General features: G+C 57.4%; 3 protein-coding genes across 3 annotated transcripts; all 3 read right to left on the reverse strand.

The window, feature by feature from the left end:
* Positions 1–4,137: 4,137 nt before the first annotated feature.
* On the reverse strand, positions 4,138–9,495 carry LOC129205009 (GEM-interacting protein-like). Its single transcript, XM_054821972.1, has 10 exons — positions 9,362–9,495; positions 8,256–8,463; positions 6,987–7,375; positions 6,680–6,824; positions 5,884–6,423; positions 5,442–5,603; positions 5,155–5,264; positions 4,840–5,035; positions 4,484–4,609; positions 4,138–4,197 (listed from the first exon to the last, which is right to left on the reverse strand). The coding sequence occupies exons 1-10, from the start codon at positions 9,493–9,495 to the stop codon at positions 4,138–4,140; spliced, it is 2,070 nt and encodes a 689-aa protein (XP_054677947.1).
* A 4,214-nt stretch (positions 9,496–13,709) lies between these two features.
* On the reverse strand, positions 13,710–19,541 carry LOC129205060 (T-cell activation Rho GTPase-activating protein-like). The gene is made up of 9 exons (XM_054822101.1): positions 19,339–19,541; positions 17,207–17,356; positions 16,364–16,448; positions 15,989–16,061; positions 15,498–15,670; positions 15,056–15,217; positions 14,769–14,878; positions 14,454–14,649; positions 13,710–13,811 (listed from the first exon to the last, which is right to left on the reverse strand). Exons 1-9 carry the CDS (start codon positions 19,539–19,541, stop codon positions 13,752–13,754), a joined length of 1,212 nt encoding a protein of 403 aa, XP_054678076.1. The 3' UTR covers positions 13,710–13,751.
* A 3,788-nt stretch (positions 19,542–23,329) lies between these two features.
* On the reverse strand, positions 23,330–24,675 carry LOC129197075 (T-cell activation Rho GTPase-activating protein-like). Its single transcript, XM_054805077.1, has 3 exons — positions 24,389–24,675; positions 24,074–24,269; positions 23,330–23,431 (listed from the first exon to the last, which is right to left on the reverse strand). Exons 1-3 carry the CDS (start codon positions 24,439–24,441, stop codon positions 23,372–23,374), a joined length of 309 nt encoding a protein of 102 aa, XP_054661052.1. The 5' UTR covers positions 24,442–24,675; the 3' UTR covers positions 23,330–23,371.
* Positions 24,676–25,451: the final 776 nt, after the last annotated feature.

Raw genomic sequence — 25,451 nt, forward strand, 5'->3', positions numbered from 1 at the left:
ACACCACGGGATTGCCTGCTCCTGTGCTTGTAGAAGATGGTTCTTAAAAACTGACCAGATCTCAAGGATCCCTAAGCCTTCGCGGGTTCCCAGAAGACACTGCAAACTACCTCCATGAGTAGTTTAACATTTGCTCTCTTGAAATCCAGGGTAGCAACCCTGATCTTTATCTCAGTACATCAAAAATTTTAAAATCAACCATTTTGTGATCACTGTGGCCAAGACAGCCTCCTACCATTCGCATCTCCTATGAGCCCTACTCCATACACAAACAATAGATAAGAAGATACCTGTTGCATAGATAAGCAATCATGGTGGGAAACAGCGAGCTACGGAGTGACCTGCTGTGCTGGCTATGTGCTGTCTGGGTGAGAAGCCAGCCCCATGCTTTGTGAGCACACGGTAAAGGGAACGTATAGCCATGAATGACAGAGTCAGACATGAGGACAGCTGGCAGCCTTCACTCTGGCAATGCCTCCCTTGTGAGTGGTTGTCCTCATGGTGGAGTCCATGCTCTTCGGACACAGATCTGTTGTGTTGTATTATATTGTGGATCAGGCTTGCAAAGGCGGTGCCCTGTCTGTCCCATTGCAACTCAAGGGACGTTTTCCTCAAGCACAGCAGCTAGGCTCCGGACAGCCTCGCCTCATGGTGCTTTTCACTTTGCCAGCGAGGAACAAGTTTCTATCCCTGGATTTTCATTTAGAAACCTCTTACTGTTTTAATGTCCTGTTTTAATGGAGTGGTGTCTCAAACAATGTGACATTGGCAGAAAGCCTTCAGAAGAAGTCTGGTGTCCTCTGGACCTCAGAGTGTGGTAGCCAGCAGCTCTGGAACTGCTGTAGCTACAAACATCCGCAACTGAAAACCATTGCGGCATTAGTATAATAGAATGTGTATTAGATGTTTATGAGAAGTAAATAAATTAACACCTATACGGAAAGGATCTTTTCCTCATCACAAACAACACTAAAAGGGTGAGCAACTCTGCAAGGAAAGGTAAATAAGGCCCTCCTGCAGGAAACCCCAAGCTTCCAAGCAGAAAGGTGGAAGAGCTGTAGGTCCTTATGTCACAGGACGACCGGTGACTAACCCAAGTTATGGACGCTGTCACATCACAGGTAGTCAGGGCCAGTTCAGATCAACAGCCTTCTAGATCCGTGTTCCTGATGACCCGGATGTTTCAACTCTTACAAAGCTGTGGAATCAACTGGAATTAAATACCGACATGACTGTATTGGCTACAGGATGACTAGAAGGAATATGGAAGTGGAAGATAGATACATCGAGGTCTTAGTGAGTCCTTCGAGAGGCCTCTTCCTGTCCTGGAGAGTGGGTGGGATTCTGGGCACCATTTAACGTGGCTGTTCTTTTTCAAGCCCTCCTTCCCATCAGTCCCTTGGCATGGATTGTGGCTCAAAGCCAAGCGTCACCACTTTACGCTGCAAGCGCAAGGCAACGTCACGATCATGACCCAGACACAAGTCTGGAGCTTCTTGTCACTCATGAGCTGAGCACAGGGCCAATGGGAAAGTAGAGGAGATCAAAAGCATAGCAAGATAATAGATTGACCAGTGGTGGCCTTCTGGACAAAAAGCGGTGCTTTTCTTTCCCTGATCAGAAGTAGTAACATACTCAGTCCTTTCCTTGTCAAGAGCTTTTCTTGGATGCAGGTGTCTCCTCAGGTTTCCTCTGAGAACAAAGCAAGCTCCTGGGAGAAAGGCAAGGCCTCTACAAGTGCAGCCCTTGCATGACCTTGGTGTCTTCTTGGGCAGGTAAATCTGAGAGGGAGAAAAGTGAAACACAGGGAAGGAGAGAGGAAGAAAAGGAAAGGGGGAAGGGAAGGGGGAAGGGAAGGGAAGAGGGAAGGGGAAGGGAACGGAAGAGGACTCATCCAAATACTGAGACTGGCCAGGTATACATTTGAGACTTTATTTCTGTAAAGAAATAGTAAGCAATTTCAGAAAGGACATCGGAGGAAGTGCTAGGAACTGCAGACAGTCCGTACAATGTATTCCAGCAAAGGCAAGGGGAATAGGCAGATGTCAGTCACTTAGCGTGATTACAACCCAATCACTCTGTCAGTACTCAGCTTTGTGTGTACAATAGCACCATCGACTCCGGTGAGTAACTGCGGACCAAATGCTGATCTGCAGTTTTCAATTAACCATCAAGGCAGGTAAATGAATGGCAGGGACATGGTAAGAAAGATGCCCACAGTAAGGTCTCAACATCTGACATTTCTGCCTTTTGAGTGCATAGGGTGTTGTGGTTTTGATTTCTTTTATTTTTTTTTCCCCCAGAAATGATTTCAGGATTTTTTTTTTTTTCCTAAAACCCCTCAGTTTTACCATAGGGCAGAGGTGCTGGCAATTTGGAGTGTAATTACTTAGGGCAGCGATTGTTGAGGCCATCAAGCAAGCCTTTGCCCGTGAAGAAAAGATGGCATTGCTTCCGAAACACTTGAGGTGCCAGCCAGGAGAGTTGCTTGCACCTGAATTTCCATGCTTTGCTGCCTCCTGCACAACCACTGCAAGACCTGCAGATCAGCCGTGCAATTCCATTCCCTGTTGTGGCTGGCACTTGCATTTTTCCTTCTGAAAGGAGCTCGACCCCACTGGACATCAGACAGGGCTCAAGCATCAAACCAATAGAGGCTCTTTCAGTATTTGGAGCTTTGGGAAAAGCTGGTTTCAAAACTCCGGCTATGACTGACAGAAAGGGGGCTGTTTGCCTCAGTTCAGAGAGAGCTGATCTGCTGGAGAAGCCTCAAGAAAGGAATGTTTTATGCAGCTGATCTGGAGTTATTAACCTCGTGGAAACTGCCAGCTAGTCACGTTTGAGCAAGAGCTGTAAAGGTATTCTGCTTTGCGCTGCAGACAAGACCTTGCACTGACCCAAGAGCAGGAATTTTTTAAAGGTGCAGATGGCAAGGTGGGGGGGTATGACTACTGTCATTCCTTCTGCTTTCTTACTACTACTGCTGCTGAAAAGTCACTCTAACACTAGTCTTGTGAAATAAAACACAGTTCCTAGAAGCATGTGCTCAAAAAGTGTGAAACGACTACTTTCTAAATGACAAAACCACTACAACAGAACACTTATCAATGTACCTATATTGGCTTAAGGGGAGGAAAGGGAGCTAAGACACTACATTTGGAGGTTATACTATAACATGTATCCAAAAAACCACAACGTATATCCAAAAATTTGTTTCTAAAAGACATAGTAATAGAGGACTGCTGGAATCCCAGGTTATGGACTTATCAAGAGAGGTGAACTACCAAGGAAAATGCCAGTTTTGACCAACAAATGGCTCACTGAGTGAGCCAGCAAGGCCTCCTGCGCAGGCTGGGGGGGTCTGACGGCGGTGCGGGGCCGCTCCGGCTGAGCGGAGCACGAGGGAAATGTGCTCGCCAGAGCAGAAGGGCATGGGTGCCTCTCTCCTCGCCTCCGCCGAGGGGGTGCTGGGGCTGCATCGTGCCCCTCCAAGCCCAGGTGTCGCAGCTCATCCGGGGAATCCAAGCAGCAAAAGCACATCGGCACCTACAAGGACAGAGTCAGAAAGCGCTGATGGAACCAGGAAGGCAGGAACGGGCGTGACTTTGTCCCCCCTTCTTTGGGAAGTCCTCTGGCACGGCAAAGAGACCCCTTCCTGGCCGCAGCTAGTGTTGCTTTGGCCCCTTCTCCACATGGGCCATAGCGTCAGAGCAGGGCAAGTTGACAGAGATGTGCAGGGGCCCCTGGCCAGGCAGCGGGGCTCGGCAGGGAGCCCCCAGGGAGCCGTGATGTGCTCCTTGCCAAAACCCGAGCAGCAGCAGCATCTCTGTGCACCATGGAAATATTTCCTTGACTCAGAGCATTTGAAAGAGGGATGGCAGGGTCTGCTACACACCTGGCCTCCTCGTTCTTCTCGCCCTGCTTGGATTTCATCTCAGTCGCCCATCCCCGAGAGCTCCCTCTCCAGCCTTCTCCTCTTCCTGCCCGGGTGCCCGTCGCTCCCCTCTTCACAGGTCAGTTTTCGCTTTCTGCTTTCTTGTGAAGAGCCTGGCAAGCTTTCCATTCAATAGTATGGTTAGACAGGGAAAGCTGTGACAAACTTGAACCACTCCTGCTCTTAATCAAAGCGAGCTCATTTTACCTTCTCTCCCCAGAGGAGCTCTTCAGGTGTTGGCTTTCTGCAGCGACTGGAGGCACCTGCAGTGGGAATGTGGAAGTTACCAGCTGGCAAGGACCTACCTGCCCAGTTGCTCCCTTAGCTCTCAAAGGCAGCTCCCTTGGGTGGGTTTGCTCAGCTCAGCCCAGACAGTTCTGGCGGGATCAGCGCGCAAAGCGCGACGGCCAGCCCGCACCAGCCTCACCCTGCGCTTTTGCAGGGCTGCAGGCTGGGGGATGACCTTGCTTGTCCCTGCAGCAGCGGCGGCAGTCCCACCTTCTGAGGGGGGAGGCTTTTGTTGTCACGTTGCCTGTGGCCCTGACGTACCTCTGCTGTCTCTGCTTCCGGCCCTGGTGCCGGCGACTCCTCGGCCGATGTGCCGGCAAGCCCGGCCACCTCCTCCCCAAAGAGGTCCCCGTGGTGCTCAATGAGGAACTCCACCAGCCCTGTCACCTGCACACAGCAAACCAGTGGTTTGCACCTGGGTGGCTGAAAAGGGGTCAAACAGGAGCCTTTCCTGATCCCGACCCTCGCTTCTGCGCAGAAAGCTGCAGCTGTGGGGATGCTCTTCCCAGCAGCTCCCCCACCAGCGTTTGCGGAAGAGAGGAGGCAGCCAGGCACCTCTGAACACCAAAGCTGGGCTGGGCCCGCAAGGCTGGCGCCAGCTGCTAAACACGGCGTACCTGCCCCGTCACCTGCACCAGGGCGTCCAGGGGCAGCGTCTGCTCCTCGGGTGGGCTGAGCAGGTTCGGCCCCACGCAGATGGCCAGGTTGCCGGCAGTCATCCTGCTGCTGGCCGCGTTTCTGCTGATCCTTTGCAGCAGGGACAGCAAGCTCTTGAGGAGCACGAGGTTGGCCTGGGGCAACTTGCCGGCCACCCTGAGGCAGCAGGAAGGCAACGTGAAGAAAGCAGACCTTGTCATCACCGCTCTCCAGGGCTGATCTCACCCAAGCCCAGCCCAGGGAAGGCTCCCTGGCCACGCCTGGTCTCCACTTACTCCCTGAGTGCTGCCAGCTTCTCCTGCCTGCTGGTCTTCTGCAGGGCGCTCATCCACTCCTCGTACAGCTCTGCCCCGAGGAGCTTAGAGGGGATCTTCCGCAGGAAGTCCTGCAACGCCAAGGGCTCCGGGTGAGGCTTGGAGCGCTGCTGCCGCGAGCACAGGCAGCATCCCCGGCACTCGGGCTCCCGAGCAGGCGGCTGGCTTTTGGCTCCTGCTCTCGCAGGTGCCCATCAGCAGCATCCCCAGAGCCGGGAGCTGCCGGGCTCCAGGTCAGCAGGGTTCACCTTCAGGAGGACGGCCAGCACGTGCGCAGGCTGGCTTTCGAGGTGGACCTCTGCTCCGCTGTCGAGGGCCTCCCTCAGCTCCCGGGAGACGTGCTCCTTGACCGCCAGCCGGAAGATCCCCTCCGTGGACGGCCCGTGCTCGGCCAGGAGAGCCAGCAGGTCCTGCGGGAGGGGACAGAGGAGGGCAGTGGCCGGGCTGGAGACAGGCCCTGGGCCAGGTGACCCACCCTCCCTCTCTCCCTCCCTCCCTCCCTCCGGGGCAGGAGCCAGTGTGGCCGGCTCTGCTTTCCCCGGGGCGGGACAGAGGAGTGGCTGGAGGTGGGGGACCCCCGCGGGGAGGAGCCGGCTTTGTCCCCGAGCCCCAGCCGGGCTTCCTCTGCCGGGGACAGCGCCTGTCCGCAGGAGCCAGCGGGATGGGCACCCCCTGGCCAGGCTTGCTTACCTGGATGGGCTGGGGCAGCGTGCCGTCCTGGCTGCAGAGAGCTGCCAGGGGCTGGCCGAAGAGAGCCCCCCTGCCGCCAGAGCCCGACTGCCCGGCTGCCTCTGCAGCGGCCGAGCTGCCTCGCCGCCGTGCGAAGGGCCAGGGCAGCCCCCTCCTCCTCCTGCGGGTCCCGCCTGCTGCCAAGGACAAGAGAGCAAAGAGCCGTGGAGGAGGAGAAGCGCCGGGCGAGCGCTCCCGGGGCCTCTGGGCGCTGTCCCCCCGCCGCTGAAAGCAAGGCAGAGGCAGAGGCAGAGGGGCGCCGTTTGGGAGCGAGGGGCCCCGGGGCTCAGCTCTGTCCCGCCGCAGAGCGATGGGGACGGCCGTGCCCTGCGGGAAGGGCAGCAGCAGCGCCAGTGCAGCAGGAGTGGCCGCCGGGCAGAGGAGGGGAGAAGGGCCGTCCTGCCCCCGTCTTCTGCATCCGCACTCACCAGCCGAGGGGCCAAGGCCACGTTCGCTGCTGCCGCCGGAGGGGACGGGAGGTGGCCGCTGCTCTGCACCAGCCTGCAAGAAAGGCGCTGCGCTCAGCGAGCGGCCCCGCAGCAGAAAGGGCCCCCCCGCCGGGGCCTCCCCGGCGAGCTGCCTCGGCCCCTGGCCCTGCGTGAGAGGTGGGGACGGCCGAGCTGGCACCCCGAGCCGTGCGATCCGCGCGATCCGCACCTGTGCCTGGCCCTGGACCAGCCTCTGCAGGCTGCTGGCGTGCAGCGTCGTGGCCTGGGCAAGGGGAAAAGAGAGCAGAAGGTGAGAAGCAGCCATGCACCTGATGCTGGGCTGGAGCAGCCTCGGGGCTGGGCAGAGCGGAGGCAGGAGGGACACTCACGGCATTGCGGCCGCTCAGCTCCTGCAGCAGGAGCTTGATGGAGGGCAGCTGGGTCACCCGGGCTCCTTCCACTCCTTCTGGTGGCCTGTGCCAGGGGAAGGGGCAGAGAAAGAGCCCTGTGAGAGAGACCCCAGCTACCTCTCCCCAGCTCCGGAGGGGGATTTCTGTGCGCATGGTCGGGCTACTATGCCTTGAGCATCCCTCCACCCTCCCTGGTGTGAGCACGGACCCCCAGGCTTGGGCTTACCCAAGGAGCGCGCTGAGCCAGAGCTCCTTCAGTGCCCGGGAGCTGCGGCAAGAGAGAGAGGAGAAACAGCCTGAGTGCCCGCTGCTGCCCAGGCTGCGGGCAGAGGCGGGCGCCGGCACAGCCCTGCCCCGTGGGGACAGCTGCAGAGGCAGGACGAAGGCCCGTGGGGCAGGACAGAGGCGCTGCCCAGCCCTGGCGCGGGACGTGGCAGCCAGACTCACGGGAAAGTGACGGTGCAGAAGCCGCAGGGCCAGACGAGGACGAGGGAGTTGGTGTGCCGGCCCTCCTCCTCCTCCTGGGCGGCATCCCCGGCTGCCCCCTTCCTGCTGGTCAGCACCTGCAGCTGGCCCAGGGCCAGGCAGAGCTGCGGGCGCGGGGCGCTGCCCCGTCTGCAGAGAGAGAGGAGCGGCAGGGAGTGACCTGGAGGTGGCCCAGCCCGGTGGCTCCCCTCCAGCGTCCGCCTGCCACGGGCATGGCCATGGGTGCGTGCGGCGGCAGCAGGGCGCCGGGGGCCTGGGGCTGCTGCTTGGGTGTCCCTGCCCTGGGGCCAGGGCCAGGGCTTGGGAAGCAAGGCAGCCGGGGTCTGCGAGTCTTACTTGGGCTTGGCGATGACCAAGGCATCGCCGAAGAGGAGGAGGTCCCTCTTCCTCGTCGCACGGCCCTGGCTCAGCCGCACGCGCTGGCGGAGCAGCGGCTGGGGTGATGCTGGGACAGGCGTGCACTGCTGCACGGGGTCAGGGTCGTCCCTGCAGAGCAGATGGCGTCGGGCGTGAGAAAGGCGGCTGCTGCGGGGCCCGGCTGTGCCGGCGTGTCCCCGAGCCGCGGGGGGAGCCTACCTGGGGCCGCGGCAGCAGTTCACCTGGCCCATCCCGCCGAGGCCAGGAGAGGTCTCGCCTGGGACACGCTGGTGGGGCTCAGGGCAGTGCCCAGCCGGCCCGAGTGAGGACGCCAAGGGGGTCGCAGTGCCGATCGGTGCTGCCGGGCAAGAGCTCGACTGTCACCAGTGCCGCTCCGTGCGCCGTCCCTGCAGGCACTGGGGCCGTTGCCGGGCCAGCGTTGGGACAACACAGCTTGGCATTATGACCCCAACAGTTGCACTGGGGGGGAGGGGCCCTGGGGGGCTCTCCCCAGGACGTCCGTGTCTCTCGTACCGGGGAGCCCAGAGCTGGGCACAGCGCCGCAGGCTTGGCCTCACCGGCGCTGAGCAGAGGGGAAGGGTCACCTCCCTCCAGCTGCTGGCCATGCTTTGCCCAGCGCAGCCCAGGGCACCGCTCGTGGTCGCCTTTGGGCAAGAGCACCTTGCTGTCTCCTGGTGGACTTGGTGTCCACCAGGACCCCCAGGGCCTTTTCTGCCACGCTGCTTTCCAACACCTTTGCCAAGCTGCTTCGGTCATGAGTAGGTTTCCACAGAACTCCATTTTTGCCTTTCTTCCTTAACTCCTCATTTGTCTCACTAACTTTATTCTTCACATAATGTCTGGGTAAAAGGACGTACTGGGTGGCTGAAAAGGGAGATCGAGGAGCGCTCCCACAGTAATTTGATGTGGGTATACGTAGGAGAAAGCATTGTTTGAGTTTGACCACAGCTTTTGCAAGTGATCAAGGGTGGCTGCTGAGAGTGCAAAAGCCGACGAGCCCTCTTGTATAGGACACCAGTGAGAGTCAAGCTCCGTTCTTTGCACACCAGGTACTTTTTGGGGTAGTGGCTGCCTGTCCAAGTGACTTTGGACTTTTGGAAGTTCTGCTGCTGTCTTGACACTGCAGAGAAACCAAAGCACGCGCCAAAAAGCAGCCAGAGGTATTTCCAGCTTCTCAGGAGACCTTCCGGCTGAGGTGGGAAGGGCTGCTCTTTGCCCTCTTAAGAGCTTCACAAGCCAACACGTGCGCTGACATTTGTCCTGCCTCCAGCCACAGCAGCGACCGATGGGTTCTGCGGCTTGAGGAGCTCCCCGTGACATCGCTGCTTACGGTGACCTGAGACAGAGAAGCGCTATTTAACAGCAATTAAAGCTGCCTTGAGAAAATGGTTTCTCGTGCTGCCTGGCAGTTTATTTTGAAGCCTTTCTGGAGGACAGCTGGGGTGGGTCTTTGACAAATCGTTGCTGTCGTAGAGGGAGTGGTTTTTTCTTTGGCAAAACTTCCAGATTATTAGAATGTGTAAATTCCTGGAGACGTTACATTTTACTAATTAGATGAAGCTGAAATACATTAGATGTATAAAAAAAACCTCTTTCTTGTAAGCCCCTTCGAAGTATTGAAAGGCAACAGCTAGGTGTCCCCGGAGCCTTAGCTTCTGCACACTGAACAACCCCAGCTCTCTCAGTCTGTCTTCATAGGAGAGGTACTCCAGCCCTCTGATCACATTTCTGGCCCACCTCTGGACTCGCTCCAACAGATCCATGTCTTCCTTGTACTGGAGACCCTGAGGCTGGATGCAGTAGTCCAGGTGGGATCTCATAAGAGCAGAGAGGGAGACAGGGAGAATCGCCTCCCTCAACAAGCGAGCCATGTTGCTTCTGATGCGGTCCCAGATACGGTTGGCTTTCTGGGCTGCAAGTGCTCGGTGATGGCTCGTGTACTACTTTTCATGCACCAGTACTCCCAAGTCCTTCTCCGCAGGGCTGCTCTCAACCCCCCAGCTTGTAGTGATACCGGGGCTTGCCCCAACCCAGGTGCAGGACCTTGCCCTTGGCCTTGTTGAACTTCATGAGGCTTCTCATGGGCCCACTGCTTCGACATGCCAAGGTCCTTCTGGATGGCATCCTTTCCCTCTAGTGAATCGACCACACCACTCAGCTTGGGGTCACCTGCCAACTTGCTGAGGGTGCACTCAATCCCACTGCCCGTGTCGCTGATGAAGATATGAAATAGTATTGGCGCCAGTATAGATTCCTGAGGCACATGGCTCAGTACTGCTTTTCACTTGGACATTGGGACATTGACTGTCGTGTTGTGTCTTGCCTCACTTGGTCAGGTGAATCCTATTAGGTCCCAACACACCCAGCTTCTCCAAGGTAGATCCATGAGCACGGAAGCCAAACCCACCAGTCGTGAAGCCAGGCGTTCACCTTTTCAACCAGCCTCCTCCTTCCTAAGCCCCTTTCTCTGGCTGGGAGGTGTGGTCATCCTTGTGATGGAGTTCGTGCTCTTTGGACACAGATCTGTTGTGTTGTATTATATTGTGGATCAGGCTTCCAAAGGCGGTGCCCTGTCTGTCCCACTGCAACTCAAGGGACGTTTTCCTCAAGCACAGCAGCTAGGCTCCGGACAGCCTCGCCTCATGGTGCTTTTCACTTTGCCAGCGAGGAACAAGTTTCTATCCCTGGATTTTCATTTAGAAACCTCTTACTGTTTTAATGTCCTGTTTTAATGGAGTGGTGTCTCAAACAATGTGACATTGGCAGAAAGCCTTCAGAAGAAGTCTGGTGTCCTCTGGACCTCAGAGTGTGGTAGCCAGCAGCTCTGGAACTGCTGTAGCTACAAACATCCGCAACTGAAAACCATTGCGGCATTAGTATAATAGAATGTGTATTAGATGTTTATGAGAAGTAAATAAATTAACACCTATACGGAAAGGATCTTTTCCTCATCACAAACAACACTAAAAGGATGAGCAACTCTGCAAAGAAAGGTAAATAAGGCCCTCCTGCAGGAAACCCCAAGCTTCCAAGGAGAAAGGTGGAAGAGCTGTAGGTCCTTATGTCACAGGACGACCGGTGACTAACCCAAGTTATGGACACTGTCACATCACAGGTAGTCAGGGCCAGTTCAGATCAACAGCCTTCTAGATCCGTGTTCCTGATGACCCGGATGTTTCAACTCTTACAAAGCTGTGGAATCAACTGGAATTAAATACCGACATGACTGTATTGGCTACAGGATGACTAGAAGGAATATGGAAGTGGAAGATAGATACATCGAGGTCTTAGTGAGTCCTTCGAGAGGCCTCTTCCTGTCCTGGAGAGTGGGTGGGATTCTGGGCACCATTTAACGTGGCTGTTCTTTTTCAAGCCCTCCTTCCCATCAGTCCCTTGGCATGGATTGTGGCTCAAAGCCAAGCGTCACCACTTTACGCTGCAAGAGCAAGGCAACGTCACGATCATGACCCAGACACAAGTCTGGAGCTTCTTGTCACTCAAGAGCTGAGCACAGGGCCAATGGGAAAGTAGAGGAGATCAAAAGCATAGCAAGATAATAGATTGACCAGTGGTGGCCTTCTGGACAAAAAGCGGTGCTTCTCTTTCCCCAATCAGAAGTAGTAACATACTCAGTCCTTTCCTTGTCAAGAGCTTTTCTTGGATGCAGGTGTCTCCTCAGGTTTCCTCTGAGAACAAACAAAGCTCCTGGGAGAAAGACAAGGCCTCTACAAGTGCAGCCCTTGCATGACCTTGGTGTCTTCTTGGGCAGGTAAATCTGAGAGGGAGACAGGTGAAACACAGGGAAGGAGAGAGGAAGAAAAGGAAAGGGGGAAGGGAAGGGAAGGGAAGAGGGAAGGGGAAGGGAACGGAAGAGGACTCATCCAAATACTGAGACTGGCCAGGTATACATTTGAGACTTTATTTCTGTAAAGAAATAGTAAGCAATTTCAGAAAGGACATCGGAGGAAGTGCTAGGAACTGCAGACAGTCCGTACAATGTATTCCAGCAAAGGCAAGGGGAATAGGCAGATGTCAGTCACTTAGCGTGATTACAACCCAATCACTCTGTCAGTACTCAGCTTTGTGTGTACAATAGCACCATCGACTCCGGTTAGTAACTGCGGACCAAATGCTGATCTGCAGTTTTCAATTAACCATCAAGGCAGGTAAATGAATGGCAGGGACATGGTAAGAAAGATGCCCACAGTAAGGTCTCAACATCTGACATTTCTGCCTTTTGAGTGCATAGGGTGTTGTGGTTTTGATTTCTTTTATTTTTTTTTCCCCCAGAAATGATTTCAGGATTTTTTTTTTTTTCCTAAAACCCCTCAGTTTTACCATAGGGCAGAGGTGCTGGCAATTTGGAGTGTAATTACTTAGGGCAGCGATTGTTGAGGCCATCAAGCAAGCCTTTGCCCGTGAAGAAAAGATGGCATTGCTTCCGAAACACTTGAGGTGCCAGCCAGGAGAGTTGCTTGCACCTGAATTTCCATGCTTTGCTGCCTCCTGCACAACCACTGCAAGACCTGCAGATCAGCCGTGCAATTCCATTCCCTGTTGTGGCTGGCACTTGCATTTTTCCTTCTGAAAGGAGCTCGACCCCACTGGACATCAGACAGGGCTCAAGCATCAAACCAATAGAGGCTCTTTCAGTATTTGGAGCTTTGGGAAAAGCTGGTTTCAAAACTCCGGCTATGACTGACAGAAAGGGGGCTGTTTGCCTCAGTTCAGAGAGAGCTGATCTGCTGGAGAAGCCTCAAGAAAGGAATGTTTTATGCAGCTGATCTGGAGTTATTAACCTCGTGGAAACTGCCAGCTAGTCACGTTTGAGCAAGAGCTGTAAAGGTATTCTGCTTTGCGCTGCAGACAAGACCTTGCACTGACCCAAGAGCAGGAATTTTTTAAAGGTGCAGATGGCAAGGTGGGGGGGTATGACTACTGTCATTCCTTCTGCTTTCTTACTACTACTGCTGCTGAAAAGTCACTCTAACACTAGTCTTGTGAAATAAAACACAGTTCCTAGAAGCATGTGCTCAAAAAGTGTGAAACGACTACTTTCTAAATGACAAAACCACTACAACAGAACACTTATCAATGTACCTATATTGGCTTAAGGGGAGGAAAGGGAGCTAAGACACTACATTTGGAGGTTATACTATAACATGTATCCAAAAAACCACAACGTATATCCAAAAATTTGTTTCTAAAAGACATAGTAATAGAGGACTGCTGGAATCCCAGGTTATGGACTTATCAAGAGAGGTGAACTACCAAGGAAAATGCCAGTTTTGACCAACAAATGGCTCACTGAGTGAGCCAGCAAGGCCTCCTGCGCAGGCTGGGGGGGTCTGACGGCGGTGCGGGGCCGCTCCGGCTGAGCGGAGCACGAGGGAAATGTGCTCGCCAGAGCAGAAGGGCATGGGTGCCTCTCTCCTCGCCTCCGCCGAGGGGGTGCTGGGGCTGCATCGTGCCCCTCCAAGCCCAGGTGTCGCAGCTCATCCGGGGAATCCAAGCAGCAAAAGCACATCGGCACCTACAAGGACAGAGTCAGAAAGCGCTGATGGAACCAGGAAGGCAGGAACGGGCGTGACTTTGTCCCCCCTTCTTTGGGAAGTCCTCTGGCACGGCAAAGAGACCCCTTCCTGGCCGCAGCTAGTGTTGCTTTGGCCCCTTCTCCACATGGGCCATAGCCTCAGAGCAGGGCAAGTTGACAGAGATGTGCAGGGGCCCCTGGCCAGGCAGCGGGGCTCGGCAGGGAGCCCCCAGGGAGCCGTGATGTGCTCCTTGCCAAAACCCGAGCAGCAGCAGCAGCATCTCTGTGCACCATGGAAATATTTCCTTGACTCAGAGCATTTGAAAGAGGGATGGCAGGGTCTGCTACACACCTGGCCTCCTCGTTCTTCTCGCCCTGCTTGGATTTCATCTCAGTCGCCCATCCCCGAGAGCTCCCTCTCCAGCCTTCTCCTCTTCCTGCCCGGGTGCCCGTCGCTCCCCTCTTCACAGGTCAGTTTTCGCTTTCTGCTTTCTTGTGAAGAGCCTGGCAAGCTTTCCATTCAATAGTATGGTTAGACAGGGAAAGCTGTGACAAACTTGAACCACTCCTGCTCTTAATCAAAGCGAGCTCATTTTACCTTCTCTCCCCAGAGGAGCTCTTCAGGTGTTGGCTTTCTGCAGCGACTGGAGGCACCTGCAGTGGGAATGTGGAAGTTACCAGCTGGCAAGGACCTACCTGCCCAGTTGCTCCCTTAGCTCTCAAAGGCAGCTCCCTTGGGTGGGTTTGCTCAGCTCAGCCCAGACAGTTCTGGCGGGATCAGCGCGCAAAGCGCGACGGCCAGCCCGCACCAGCCTCACCCTGCGCTTTTGCAGGGCTGCAGGCTGGGGGATGACCTTGCTTGTCCCTGCAGCAGCGGCGGCAGTCCCACCTTCTGAGGGGGGAGGCTTTTGTTGTCACGTTGCCTGTGGCCCTGACGTACCTCTGCTGTCTCTGCTTCCGGCCCTGGTGCCGGCGACTCCTCAGCCGATGTGCCGGCAAGCCCGGCCACCTCCTCCCCAAAGAGGTCCCCGTGGTGCTCAATGAGGAACTCCACCAGCCCTGTCACCTGCACACAGCAAACCAGTGGTTTGCACCTGGGTGGCTGAAAAGGGGTCAAACAGGAGCCTTTCCTGATCCCGACCCTCGCTTCTGCGCAGAAAGCTGCAGCTGTGGGGATGCTCTTCCCAGCAGCTCCCCCACCAGCGTTTGCGGAAGAGAGGAGGCAGCCAGGCACCTCTGAACACCAAAGCTGGGCTGGGCCCGCAAGGCTGGCGCCAGCTGCTAAACACGGCGTACCTGCCCCGTCACCTGCACCAGGGCGTCCAGGGGCAGCGTCTGCTCCTCGGGTGGGCTGAGCAGGTTCGGCCCCACGCAGATGGCCAGGTTGCCAGCAGTCATCCTGCTGCTGGCCGCGTTTCTGCTGATCCTTTGCAGCAGGGACAGCAAGCTCTTGAGGAGCACGAGGTTGGCCTGGGGCAACTTGCCGGCCACCCTGAGGCAGCAGGAAGGCAACGTGAAGAAAGCAGACCTTGTCATCACCGCTCTCCGGGGCTGATCTCACCCAAGCCCAGCCCAGGGAAGGCTCCCTGGCCACGCCTGGTCTCCACTTACTCCCTGAGTGCTGCCAGCTTCTCCTGCCTGCTGGTCTTCTGCAGGGCGCTCATCCACTCCTCGTACAGCTCTGCCCCGAGGAGCTTAGAGGGGATCTTCCGCAGGAAGTCCTGCAACGCCAAGGGCTCCGGGTGAGGCTTGGAGCGCTGCCGCCGCGAGCACAGGCAGCATCCCCGGCACTCGGGCTCCCGAGCAGGCGGCTGGCTTTTGGCTCCTGCTCTCGCAGGTGCCCATCAGCAGCATCCCCAGAGCCGGGAGCTGCCGGGCTCCAGGTCAGCAGGGTTCACCTTCAGGAGGACGGCCAGCACGTGCGCAGGCTGGCTTTCGAGGTGGACCTCTGCTCCGCTGTCGAGGGCCTCCCTCAGCTCCCGGGAGACGTGCTCCTTGACCGCCAGCCGGAAGATCCCCTCCGTGGACGGCCCGTGCTCGGCCAGGAGAGCCAGCAGGTCCTGCGGGAGGGGACAGAGGAGGACAGTGGCCGGGCTGGAGACAGGCCCTGGGCCAGGTGACCCACCCTCCCTCTCTCCCTCCCTCCCTCCCTCCGGGGCAGGAGCCAGTGTGGCCGGCTCTGCTTTCCCCGGGGCGGGACAGAGGGGTGGCTGGAGGTGGGGGACCCCCGCGGGGAGGAGCCGGCTTTGTCCCCGAGCCCCAGCCGGGCTTCCTCTGCCGGGGACAGCGCCTGTCCGCAGGAGCCAGCGGGATGGGCACCCCCTGGCCAGGCTTGCTTACCTGGATGGGCTGGGGCAGCGTGCCGTCCTGGCTGCAGAGAGCTGCCAGGGGCTGGCCGAAGAGAGCCCCCCTGCCGCCAGAGCCCGACTGCCCGGCTGCCTCTGCAGCGGCCGAGCTGCCTCGCCGCCGTGCGAAGGGCCAGGGCAGCCCCCTCCTCCTCCTGCGGGTCCCGCCTGCTGCCAAGGACAAGAGAGCAAAGAGCCGTGGAGGAGGAGAAGCGCCGGGCGAGCGCTCCCGGGGCCTCTGGGCGCTGTCCCCCCGCCGCTGAAAGCAAGGCAGAGGCAGAGGCAGAGGCAGAGGCAGAGGCAGAGGCAGAGGGGCGCCGTTTGGGAGCGAGGGGCCCCGGGGCTCAGCTCTGTCCCGCCGCAGAGCGATGGGGACGGCCGTGCCCTGCGGGAAGGGCAGCAGCAGCGCCAGTGCAGCAGGAGTGGCCGCCGGGCAGAGGAGGGGAGAAGGGCCGTCCTGCCCCCGTCTTCTGCATCCGCACTCACCAGCCGAGGGGCCAAGGCCACGTTCGCTGCTGCCGCCGGAGGGGACGGGAGGTGGCCGCTGCTCTGCACCAGCCTGCAAGAAAGGCGCTGCGCTCAGCGAGCGGCCCCGCAGCAGAAAGGGCCTCCCCGGCGAGCTGCCTCGGCCCCTGGCCCTGCGTGAGAGGTGGGGACGGCCGAGCTGGCACCCCGAGCCGTGCGATCCGCGCGATCCGCACCTGTGCCTGGCCCTGGACCAGCCTCTGCAGGCTGCTGGCGTGCAGCGTCGTGGCCTGGGCAAGGGGAAAAGAGAGCAGAAGGTGAGAAGCAGCCATGCACCTGATGCTGGGCTGGAGCAGCCTCGGGGCTGGGCAGAGCGGAGGCAGGAGGGACACTCACGGCATTGTGGCCGCTCAGCTCCTGCAGCAGGAGCTTGATGGAGGGCAGCTGGGTCAGCCGGGCTCCTTCCACTCCTTCTGGTGGCCTGTGCCAGGGGAAGGGGCAGAGAAAGAGCCCTGTGAGAGAGACCCCAGCTACCTCTCCCCAGCTCCGGAGGGGGATTTCCGTGCGCATGGTCGGGCTACTATGCCTCGAGCATCCCTCCACCCTCCCTGGTGTGAGCACGGACCCCCAGGCTTGGGCTTACCCAAGGAGCGCGCTGAGCCAGAGCTCCTTCAGCGCCCGGGAGCTGCGGCAAGAGAGAGAGGAGAAACAGCCTGAGTGCCCGCTGCTGCCCAGGCTGCGGGCAGAGGCGGGCGCCGGCACAGCCCTGCCCCGTGGGGACAGCTGCAGAGGCAGGACGAAGGCCCGTGGGGCAGGACAGAGGCGCTGCCCAGCCCTGGCGCGGGACGTGGCAGCCAGACTCACGGGAAAGTGACGGTGCAGAAGCCGCAGGGCCAGACGAGGACGAGGGAGTTGGTGTGCCGGCCCTCCTCCTCCTCCTGGGCGGCATCCCCGGCTGCCCCCTTCCTGCTGCTCAGCACCTGCAGCTGGCCCAGGGCCAGGCAGAGCTGCGGGCGCGGGGCGCTGCCCCGTCTGCAGAGAGAGAGGAGCGGCAGGGAGTGACCTGGAGGTGGCCCAGCCCGGTGGCTCCCCTCCAGCGTCCGCCTGCCACGGGCATGGCCATGGGTGCGTGCGGCGGCAGCAGGGCGCCGGGGGCCTGGGGCTGCTGCTTGGGTGTCCCTGCCCTGGGGCCAGGGCCAGGGCTTGGGAAGCAAGGCAGCCGGGGTCTGCGAGTCTTACTTGGGCTTGGCGATGACCAAGGCGTCGCCGAAGAGGAGGAGGTCCCTCTTCCTCGTCGCACGGCCCTGGCTCAGCCGCACGCGCTGGCGGAGCAGCGGCTGGGGTGATGCTGGGACAGGCGTGCACTGCTGCACGGGGTCAGGGTCGTCCCTGCAGAGCAGACGGCGTCGGGCGTGAGAAAGGCGGCTGCTGCGGGGCCCGGCTGTGCCGGCGTGTCCCCGAGCCGCGGGGGGAGCCTACCTGGGGCCGCGGCAGCAGTTCACCTGGCCCATCCCGCCGAGGCCAGGAGAGGTCTCGCCTGGGACACGCTGGTGGGGCTCAGGGCAGTGCCCAGCTGGCCCGAGCGAGGACGCCAAGGGGGTCGCAGTGCCGATCGGTGCTGCCGGGCAAGAGCTCGACTGTCACCAGTGCCGCTCCGTGCGCCGTCCCTGCAGGCACTGGGGCCGTTGCCGGGCCAGCGTTGGGACAACACAGCTTGGCATTATGACCCCAACAGTTGCACTGAGGGGGAGGGGCCCTGGGGGGCTCTCCCCAGGACGTCCGTGTCTCTCGTACCGGGGAGCCCAGAGCTGGGCACAGCGCCGCAGGCTTGGCCTCACCGGCGCTGAGCAGAGGGGAAGGGTCACCTCCCTCCAGCTGCTGGCCATGCTTTGCCCAGCGCAGCCCAGGGCACCGCTCGTGGTCGCCTTTGGGCAAGAGCACCTTGCTGTCTCCTGGTGGACTTGGTGTCCACCAGGACCCCCAGGGCCTTTTCTGCCACGCTGCTTTCCAACACCTTTGCCAAGCTGCTTCGGTCATGAGTAGGTTTCCACAGAACTCCATTTTTGCCTTTCTTCCTTAACTCCTCATTTTTCTCACTAACTTTATTCTTCACATAATGTCTGGGTAAAAGGACGTACTGGGTGGCTGAAAAGGGAGATCGAGGAGCGCTCCCACAGTAATTTGATGTGGGTATACGTAGGAGAAAGCATTGTTTGAGTTTGACCACAGCTTTTGCAAGTGATCAAGGGTGGCTGCTGAGAGTGCAAAAGCCGACGAGCCCTCTTGTATAGGACACCAGTGAGAGTCAAGCTCCGTTCTTTGCACACCAGGTACTTTTTGGGGTAGTGGCTGCCTGTCCAAGTGACTTTGGACTTTTGGAAGTTCTGCTGCTGTCTTGACACTGCAGAGAAACCAAAGCACGCGCCAAAGAGCAGCCAGAGGTATTTCCAGCTTCTCAGGAGACCTTCCGGCTGAGGTGGGAAGGGCTGCTCTTTGCCCTCTTAAGAGCTTCACAAGCCAACACGTGTGCTGACATTTGTCCTGCCTCCAGCCACAGCAGCGACCGATGGGTTCTGCGGCTTGAGGAGCTCCCCGTGACATCGCTGCTTACGGTGACCTGAGACAGAGAAGCGCTATTTAACAGCAATTAAAGCTGCCTTGAGAAAATGGTTTCTCGTGCTGCCTGGCAGTTTATTTTGAAGCCTTTCTGGAGGACAGCTGGGGTGGGTCTTTGACAAATCGTTGCTGTCATAGAGGGAGTGGTTTTTTCTTTGGCAAAACTTCCAGATTATTAGAATGTGTAAATTCCTGGAGATGTTACATTTTACTAATTAGATGAAGCTGAAATACATTAGATGTATAAAAAAAACCTCTTTCTTGTAAGCCCCTTCGAAGTATTGAAAGGCAACAGCTAGGTGTCCCCGGAGCCTTAGCTTCTGCACACTGAACAACCCCAGCTCTCTCAGTCTGTCTTCATAGGAGAGGTACTTCAGCCCTCTGATCACATTTCTGGCCCACCTCTGGACTCGCTCCAACAGATCCATGTCTTCCTTGTACTGGAGACCCTGAGGCTGGATGCAGTAGTCCAGGTGGGATCTCATAAGAGCAGAGAGGGAGACAGGGAGAATCGCCTCCCTCAACAAGCGAGCCATGTTGCTTCTGATGCGGTCCCAGATACGGTTGGCTTTCTGGGCTGCAAGTGCTCGGTGATGGCTCGTGTACTACTTTTCATGCACCAGTACTCCCAAGTCCTTCTCCGCAGGGCTGCTCTCAACCCCCCAGCTTGTAGTGATACCGGGGCTTGCCCCAACCCAGGTGCAGGACCTTGCCCTTGGCCTTGTTGAACTTCATGAGGCTTCTCATGGGCCCACTGCTTCGACATGCCAAGGTCCCTCTGGATGGCATCCTTTCCCTCTAGTGAATCGACCACACCACTCAGCTTGGGGTCACCTGCCAACTTGCTGAGGGTGCACTCAATCCCACTGCCCGTGTCGCTGATGAAGATATGAAATAGTATTGGCGCCAGTATAGATTCCTGAGGCACATGGCTCAGTACTGCTTTTCGCTTGGACATTGGGACATTGACTGTCGTGTTGTGTCTTGCCTCACTTGGTCAGGTGAATCCTATTAGGTCCCAACACACCCAGCTTCTCCAAGGTAGATCCATGAGCACAGAAGCCAAACCCACCAGTCGTGAAGCCAGGCGTTCACCTTTTCAACCAGCCTCCTCCTTCCTAAGCCCCTTTCTCTGGCTGGGAGGTGTGGTCATCCTTGTGATGGAGTTCGTGCTCTTTGGACACAGATCTGTTGTGTTGTATTATATTGTGGATCAGGCTTCCAAAGGCGGTGCCCTGTCTGTCCCATTGCAACTCAAGGGACGTTTCCCTCAAGCACAGCAGCTAGGCTCCGGACAGCCTCGCCTCATGGTGCTTTTCACTTTGCCAGCGAGGAACAAGTTTCTATCCCTGGATTTTCATTTAGAAACCTCTTACTGTTTTAATGTCCTGTTTTAATGGAGTGGTGTCTCAAACAATGTGACATTGGCAGAAAGCCTTCAGAAGAAGTCTGGTGTCCTCTGGACCTCAGACTGTGGTAGCCAGCAGCTCTGGAACTGCTGTAGCTACAAACATCCGCAACTGAAAACCATTGCGGCATTAGTATAATAGAATGTGTATTAGATGTTTATGAGAAGTAAATAAATTAACACCTATACGGAAGGGATCTTTTCCTCATCACAAACAACACTAAAAGGGTGAGCAACTCTGCAAAGAAAGGTAAATAAGGCCCTCCTGCAGGAAACCCCAAGCTTCCAAGCAGAAAGGTGGAAGAGCTGTAGGTCCTTGTGTCACAGGACGACCGGTGACTAACCCAAGTTATGGACGCTGTCACATCACAGGTAGTCAGGGCCAGTTCAGATCAACAGCCTTCTAGATCCGTGTTCCTGATGACCCGGATGTTTCAACTCTTACAAAGCTGTGGAATCAACTGGAATTAAATACCGACATGACTGTATTGGCTACAGGATGACTAGAAGGAATACGGAAGTGGAAGATAGATACATCGAGGTCTTAGTGAGTCCTTCGAGAGGCCTCTTCCTGTCGTGGAGAGTGGGTGGGATTGTGGGCACCATTTAACGTGGCTGTTCTTTTTCAAGCCCTCCTTCCCATCAGTCCCTTGGCATGGATTGTGGCTCAAAGCCAAGCGTCACCACTTTACGCTGCAAGAGCAAGGCAACGTCACGATCATGACCCAGACACAAGTTTGGAGCTTCTTGTCACTCAAGAGCTGAGCACAGGGCCAATGGGAAAGTAGAGGAGATCAAAAGCATAGCAAGATAATAGATTGACCAGTGGTGGCCTTCTGGACAAAAAGCGGTGCTTCTCTTTCCCTGATCAGAAGTAGTAACATACTCAGTCCTTTCCTTGTCAAGAGCTTTTCTTGGATGCAGGTGTCTCCTCAGGTTTCCTCTGAGAACAAAGCAAGCTCCTGGGAGAAAGGCAAGGCCTCTACAAGTGCAGCCCTTGCATGACCTTGGTGTCTTCTTGGGCAGGTAAATCTGAGAGGGAGACAGGTGAAACACAGGGAAGGAGAGAGGAAGAAAAGGAAAGGGGGAAGGGAAGGGAAGGGAAGAGGGAAGGGGAAGGGAACGGAAGAGGACTCATCCAAATACTGAGACTGGCCAGGTATACATTTGAGACTTTATTTCTGTAAAGAAATAGTAAGCAATTTCAGAAAGGACATCGGAGGAAGTGCTAGGAACTGCAGACAGTCCGTACAATGTATTCCAGCAAAGGCAAGGGGAATAGGCAGATGTCAGTCACTTAGCGTGATTACAACCCAATCACTCTGTCAGTACTCAGCTTTGTGTGTACAATAGCACCATCGACTCCGGTGAGTAACTGCGGACCAAATGCTGATCTGCAGTTTTCAATTAACCATCAAGGCAGGTAAATGAATGGCAGGGACATGGTAAGAAAGATGCCCACAGTAAGGTCTCAACATCTGACATTTCTGCCTTTTGAGTGCATAGGGTGTTGTGGTTTTGATTTCTTTTATTTTTTTTTCCCCCAGAAATGATTTCAGGATTTTTTTTTTTTCCTAAAACCCCTCAGTTTTACCATAGGGCAGAGGTGCTGGCAATTTGGAGTGTAATTACTTAGGGCAGCGATTGTTGAGGCCATCAAGCAAGCCTTTGCCCGTGAAGAAAAGATGGCATTGCTTCCGAAACACTTGAGGTGCCAGCCAGGAGAGTTGCTTGCACCTGAATTTCCATGCTTTGCTGCCTCCTGCACAACCACTGCAAGACCTGCAGATCAGCCGTGCAATTCCATTCCCTGTTGTGGCTGGCACTTGCATTTTTCCTTCTGAAAGGAGCTCGACCCCACTGGACATCAGACAGGGCTCAAGCATCAAACCAATAGAGGCTCTTTCAGTATTTGGAGCTTTGGGAAAAGCTGGTTTCAAAACTCCGGCTATGACTGACAGAAAGGGGGCTGTTTGCCTCAGTTCAGAGAGAGCTGATCTGCTGGAGAAGCCTCAAGAAAGGAATGTTTTATGCAGCTGATCTGGAGTTATTAACCTCGTGGAAACTGCCAGCTAGTCACGTTTGAGCAAGAGCTGTAAAGGTATTCTGCTTTGCGCTGCAGACAAGACCTTGCACTGACCCAAGAGCAGGAATTTTTTAAAGGTGCAGATGGCAAGGTGGGGGGGTATGGCTACTGTCATTCCTTCTGCTTTCTTACTACTACTGCTGCTGAAAAGTCACTCTAACACTAGTCTTGTGAAATAAAACACAGTTCCTAGAAGCATGTGCTCAAAAAGTGTGAAACGACTACTTTCTAAATGACAAAACCACTACAACAGAACACTTATCAATGTACCTATATTGGCTTAAGGGGAGGAAAGGGAGCTAAGACACTACATTTGGAGGTTATACTATAACATGTATCCAAAAAACCACAACGTATATCCAAAAATTTGTTTCTAAAAGACATAGTAATAGAGGACTGCTGGAATCCCAGGTTATGGACTTATCAAGAGAGGTGAACTACCAAGGAAAATGCCAGTTTTGACCAACAAATGGCTCACTGAGTGAGCCAGCATGGCCTCCTGCGCAGGCTGGGGGGGTCTGACGGCGGTGCGGGGCCGCTCCGGCTGAGCGGAGCACGAGGGAAATCTGCCAGCCAGAGCAGAAGGGCATGGGTGCCTCTCTCCTCGCCTCCGCCGAGGGGGTGCTGGGGCTGCATCGTGCCCCTCCAAGCCCAGGCGTCGCCGCTCATCCGGGGAATCCAAGCAGCAAAACCACATCGGCACCTACAAGGACAGAGTCAGAAAGCGCTGATGGAACCAGGAAGGCAGGAACGGGCGTGACTTTGTCCCCCCTTCTTTGGGAAGTCCTCTGGCACGGCAAAGAGACCCCTTCCTGGCCGCAGCTAGTGTTGCTTTGGCCCCTTCTCCACATGGGCCATAGCCTCAGAGCAGGGCAAGTTGACAGAGATGTGCAGGGGCCCCTGGCCAGGCAGCGGGGCTCGGCAGGGAGCCCCCAGGGAGCCGTGATGTGCTCCTTGCCAAAACCCGAGCAGCAGCAGCATCTCTGTGCACCATGGAAATATTTCCTTGACTCAGAGCATTTGAAAGAGGGATGGCAGGGTCTGCTACACACCTGGCCTCCTCGTTCTTCTCGCCCTGCTTGGATTTCATCTCAGTCGCCCATCCCCGAGAGCTCCCTCTCCAGCCTTCTCCTCTTCCTGCCCGGGTGCCCGTCGCTCCCCTCTTCACAGGTCAGTTTTCGCTTTCTGCTTTCTTGTGAAGAGCCTGGCAAGCTTTCCATTCAATAGTATGGTTAGACAGGGAAAGCTGTGACAAACTTGAACCACTCCTGCTCTTAATCAAAGCGAGCTCATTTTACCTTCTCTCCCCAGAGGAGCTCTTCAGGTGTTGGCTTTCTGCAGCGACTGGAGGCACCTGCAGTGGGAATGTGGAAGTTACCAGCTGGCAAGGACCTACCTGCCCAGTTGCTCCCTTAGCTCTCAAAGGCAGCTCCCTTGGGTGGGTTTGCTCAGCTCAGCCCAGACAGTTCTGGCGGGATCAGCGCGCAAAGCGCGACGGCCAGCCCGCACCAGCCTCACCCTGCGCTTTTGCAGGGCTGCAGGCTGGGGGATGACCTTGCTTGTCCCTGCAGCAGCGGCGGCAGTCCCACCTTCTGAGGGGGGAGGCTTTTGTTGTCACGTTGCCTGTGGCCCTGACGTACCTCTGCTGTCTCTGCTTCCGGCCCTGGTGCCGGCGACTCCTCGGCCGATGTGCCGGCAAGCCCGGCCACCTCCTCCCCAAAGAGGTCCCCGTGGTGCTCAATGAGGAACTCCACCAGCCCTGTCACCTGCACACAGCAAACCAGTGGTTTGCACCTGGGTGGCTGAAAAGGGGTCAAACAGGAGCCTTTCCTGATCCCGACCCTCGCTTCTGCGCAGAAAGCTGCAGCTGTGGGGATGCTCTTCCCAGCAGCTCCCCCACCAGCGTTTGCGGAAGAGAGGAGGCAGCCAGGCACCTCTGAACACCAAAGCTGGGCTGGGCCCGCAAGGCTGGCGCCAGCTGCTAAACACGGCGTACCTGCCCCGTCACCTGCACCAGGGCGTCCAGGGGCAGCGTCTGCTCCTCGGGTGGGCTGAGCAGGTTCGGCCCCACGCAGATGGCCAGGTTGCCGGCAGTCATCCTGCTGCTGGCCGCGTTTCTGCTGATCCTTTGCAGCAGGGACAGCAAGCTCTTGAGGAGCAGGAGGTTGGCCTGGGGCAACTTGCCGGCCACCCTGAGGCAGCAGGAAGGCAACGTGAAGAAAGCAGACCTTGTCATCACCGCTCTCCAGGGCTGATCTCACCCAAGCCCAGCCCAGGGAAGGCTCCCTGGCCACGCCTGGTCTCCACTTACTCCCTGAGTGCTGCCAGCTTCTCCTGCCTGCTGGTCTTCTGCAGGGCGCTCATCCACTCCTCGTACAGCTCTGCCCCGAGGAGCTTAGAGGGGATCTTCCGCAGGAAGTCCTGCAACGCCAAGGGCTCCGGGTGAGGCTTGGAGCGCTGCCGCCGCGAGCACAGGCAGCATCCCCGGCACTCGGGCTCCCGAGCAGGCGGCTGGCTTTTGGCTCCTGCTCTCGCAGGTGCCCATCAGCAGCATCCCCAGAGCCGGGAGCTGCCGGGCTCCAGGTCAGCAGGGTTCACCTTCAGGAGGACGGCCAGCACGTGCGCAGGCTGGCTTTCGAGGTGGACCTCTGCTCCGCTGTCGAGGGCCTCCCTCAGCTCCCGGGAGACGTGCTCCTTGACCGCCAGCCGGAAAATCCCCTCCGTGGACGGCCCGTGCTCGGCCAGGAGAGCCAGCAGGTCCTGCGGGAGGGGACAGAGGAGGACAGTGGCCGGGCTGGAGACAGGCCCTGGGCCAGGTGACCCACCCTCCCTCTCTCCCTCCCTCCCTCCCTCCCTCCCTCCGGGGCAGGAGCCAGTGTGGCCGGCTCTGCTTTCCCCGGGGCGGGACAGAGGGGTGGCTGGAGGTGGGGGACCCCCGCGGGGAGGAGCCGGCTTTGTCCCCGAGCCCCAGCCGGGCTTCCTCTGCCGGGGACAGCGCCTGTCCGCAGGAGCCAGCGGGATGGGCACCCCCTGGCCAGGCTTGCTTACCTGGATGGGCTGGGGCAGCGTGCCGTCCTGGCTGCAGAGAGCTGCCAGGGGCTGGCCGAAGAGAGCCCCCCTGCCGCCAGAGCCCGACTGCCCGGCTGCCTCTGCAGCGGCCGAGCTGCCTCGCCGCCGTGCGAAGGGCCAGGGCAGCCCCCTCCTCCTCCTGCGGGTCCCGCCTGCTGCCAAGGACAAGAGAGCAAAGAGCCGTGGAGGAGGAGAAGCGCCGGGCGAGCGCTCCCGGGGCCTCTGGGCGCTGTCCCCCCGCCGCTGAAAGCAAGGCAGAGGCAGAGGCAGAGGCAGAGGCAGAGGCAGAGGCAGAGGGGCGCCGT

This window comes from Grus americana, chromosome 1, assembly GCF_028858705.1.
Source record: "Grus americana isolate bGruAme1 chromosome 1, bGruAme1.mat, whole genome shotgun sequence".
Lineage (NCBI taxonomy): Eukaryota > Metazoa > Chordata > Aves > Gruiformes > Gruidae > Grus > Grus americana.

Bases quoted from the DNA above. Each gene is read 5' to 3' on its own strand.
- LOC129205009 (XM_054821972.1), bottom strand. From the start codon at position 9,495: ATGGCTCGCTTGTTGAGGGAGGCGATTCTCCCTGTCTCCCTCTCTGCT. The intron at 6,825-6,986 runs GTAAGCCCAAGC...CCCCTGGCACAG, and splicing joins TGGCTCAGCGCGCTCCTTGG to GCCACCAGAAGGAGTGGAAG. The intron at 6,424-6,679 runs GTGCATGGCTGC...CCTTTCTTGCAG, and splicing joins CTGCTCCAGCCCAGCATCAG to GCTGGTGCAGAGCAGCGGCC.
- LOC129205060 (XM_054822101.1), bottom strand. From the start codon at position 19,541: ATGTCCAAGCGAAAAGCAGTACTGAGCCATGTGCCTCAGGAATCTATA. The intron at 15,218-15,497 runs GTAAGCAAGCCT...CCCCTCCCGCAG, and splicing joins CGCTGCCCCAGCCCATCCAG to GACCTGCTGGCTCTCCTGGC. The intron at 14,879-15,055 runs GTGAACCCTGCT...TTGGCGTTGCAG, and splicing joins TGCTGGCCGTCCTCCTGAAG to GACTTCCTGCGGAAGATCCC.
- LOC129197075 (XM_054805077.1), bottom strand. From the start codon at position 24,441: ATGAGCGCCCTGCAGAAGACCAGCAGGCAGGAGAAGCTGGCAGCACTC. The intron at 24,270-24,388 runs GTAAGTGGAGAC...CTGCTGCCTCAG, and splicing joins AAGCTGGCAGCACTCAGGGA to GGTGGCCGGCAAGTTGCCCC. The intron at 23,432-24,073 runs GTACGCCGTGTT...TTCCCACTGCAG, and splicing joins TGGTGCAGGTGACGGGGCAG to GTGCCTCCAGTCGCTGCAGA.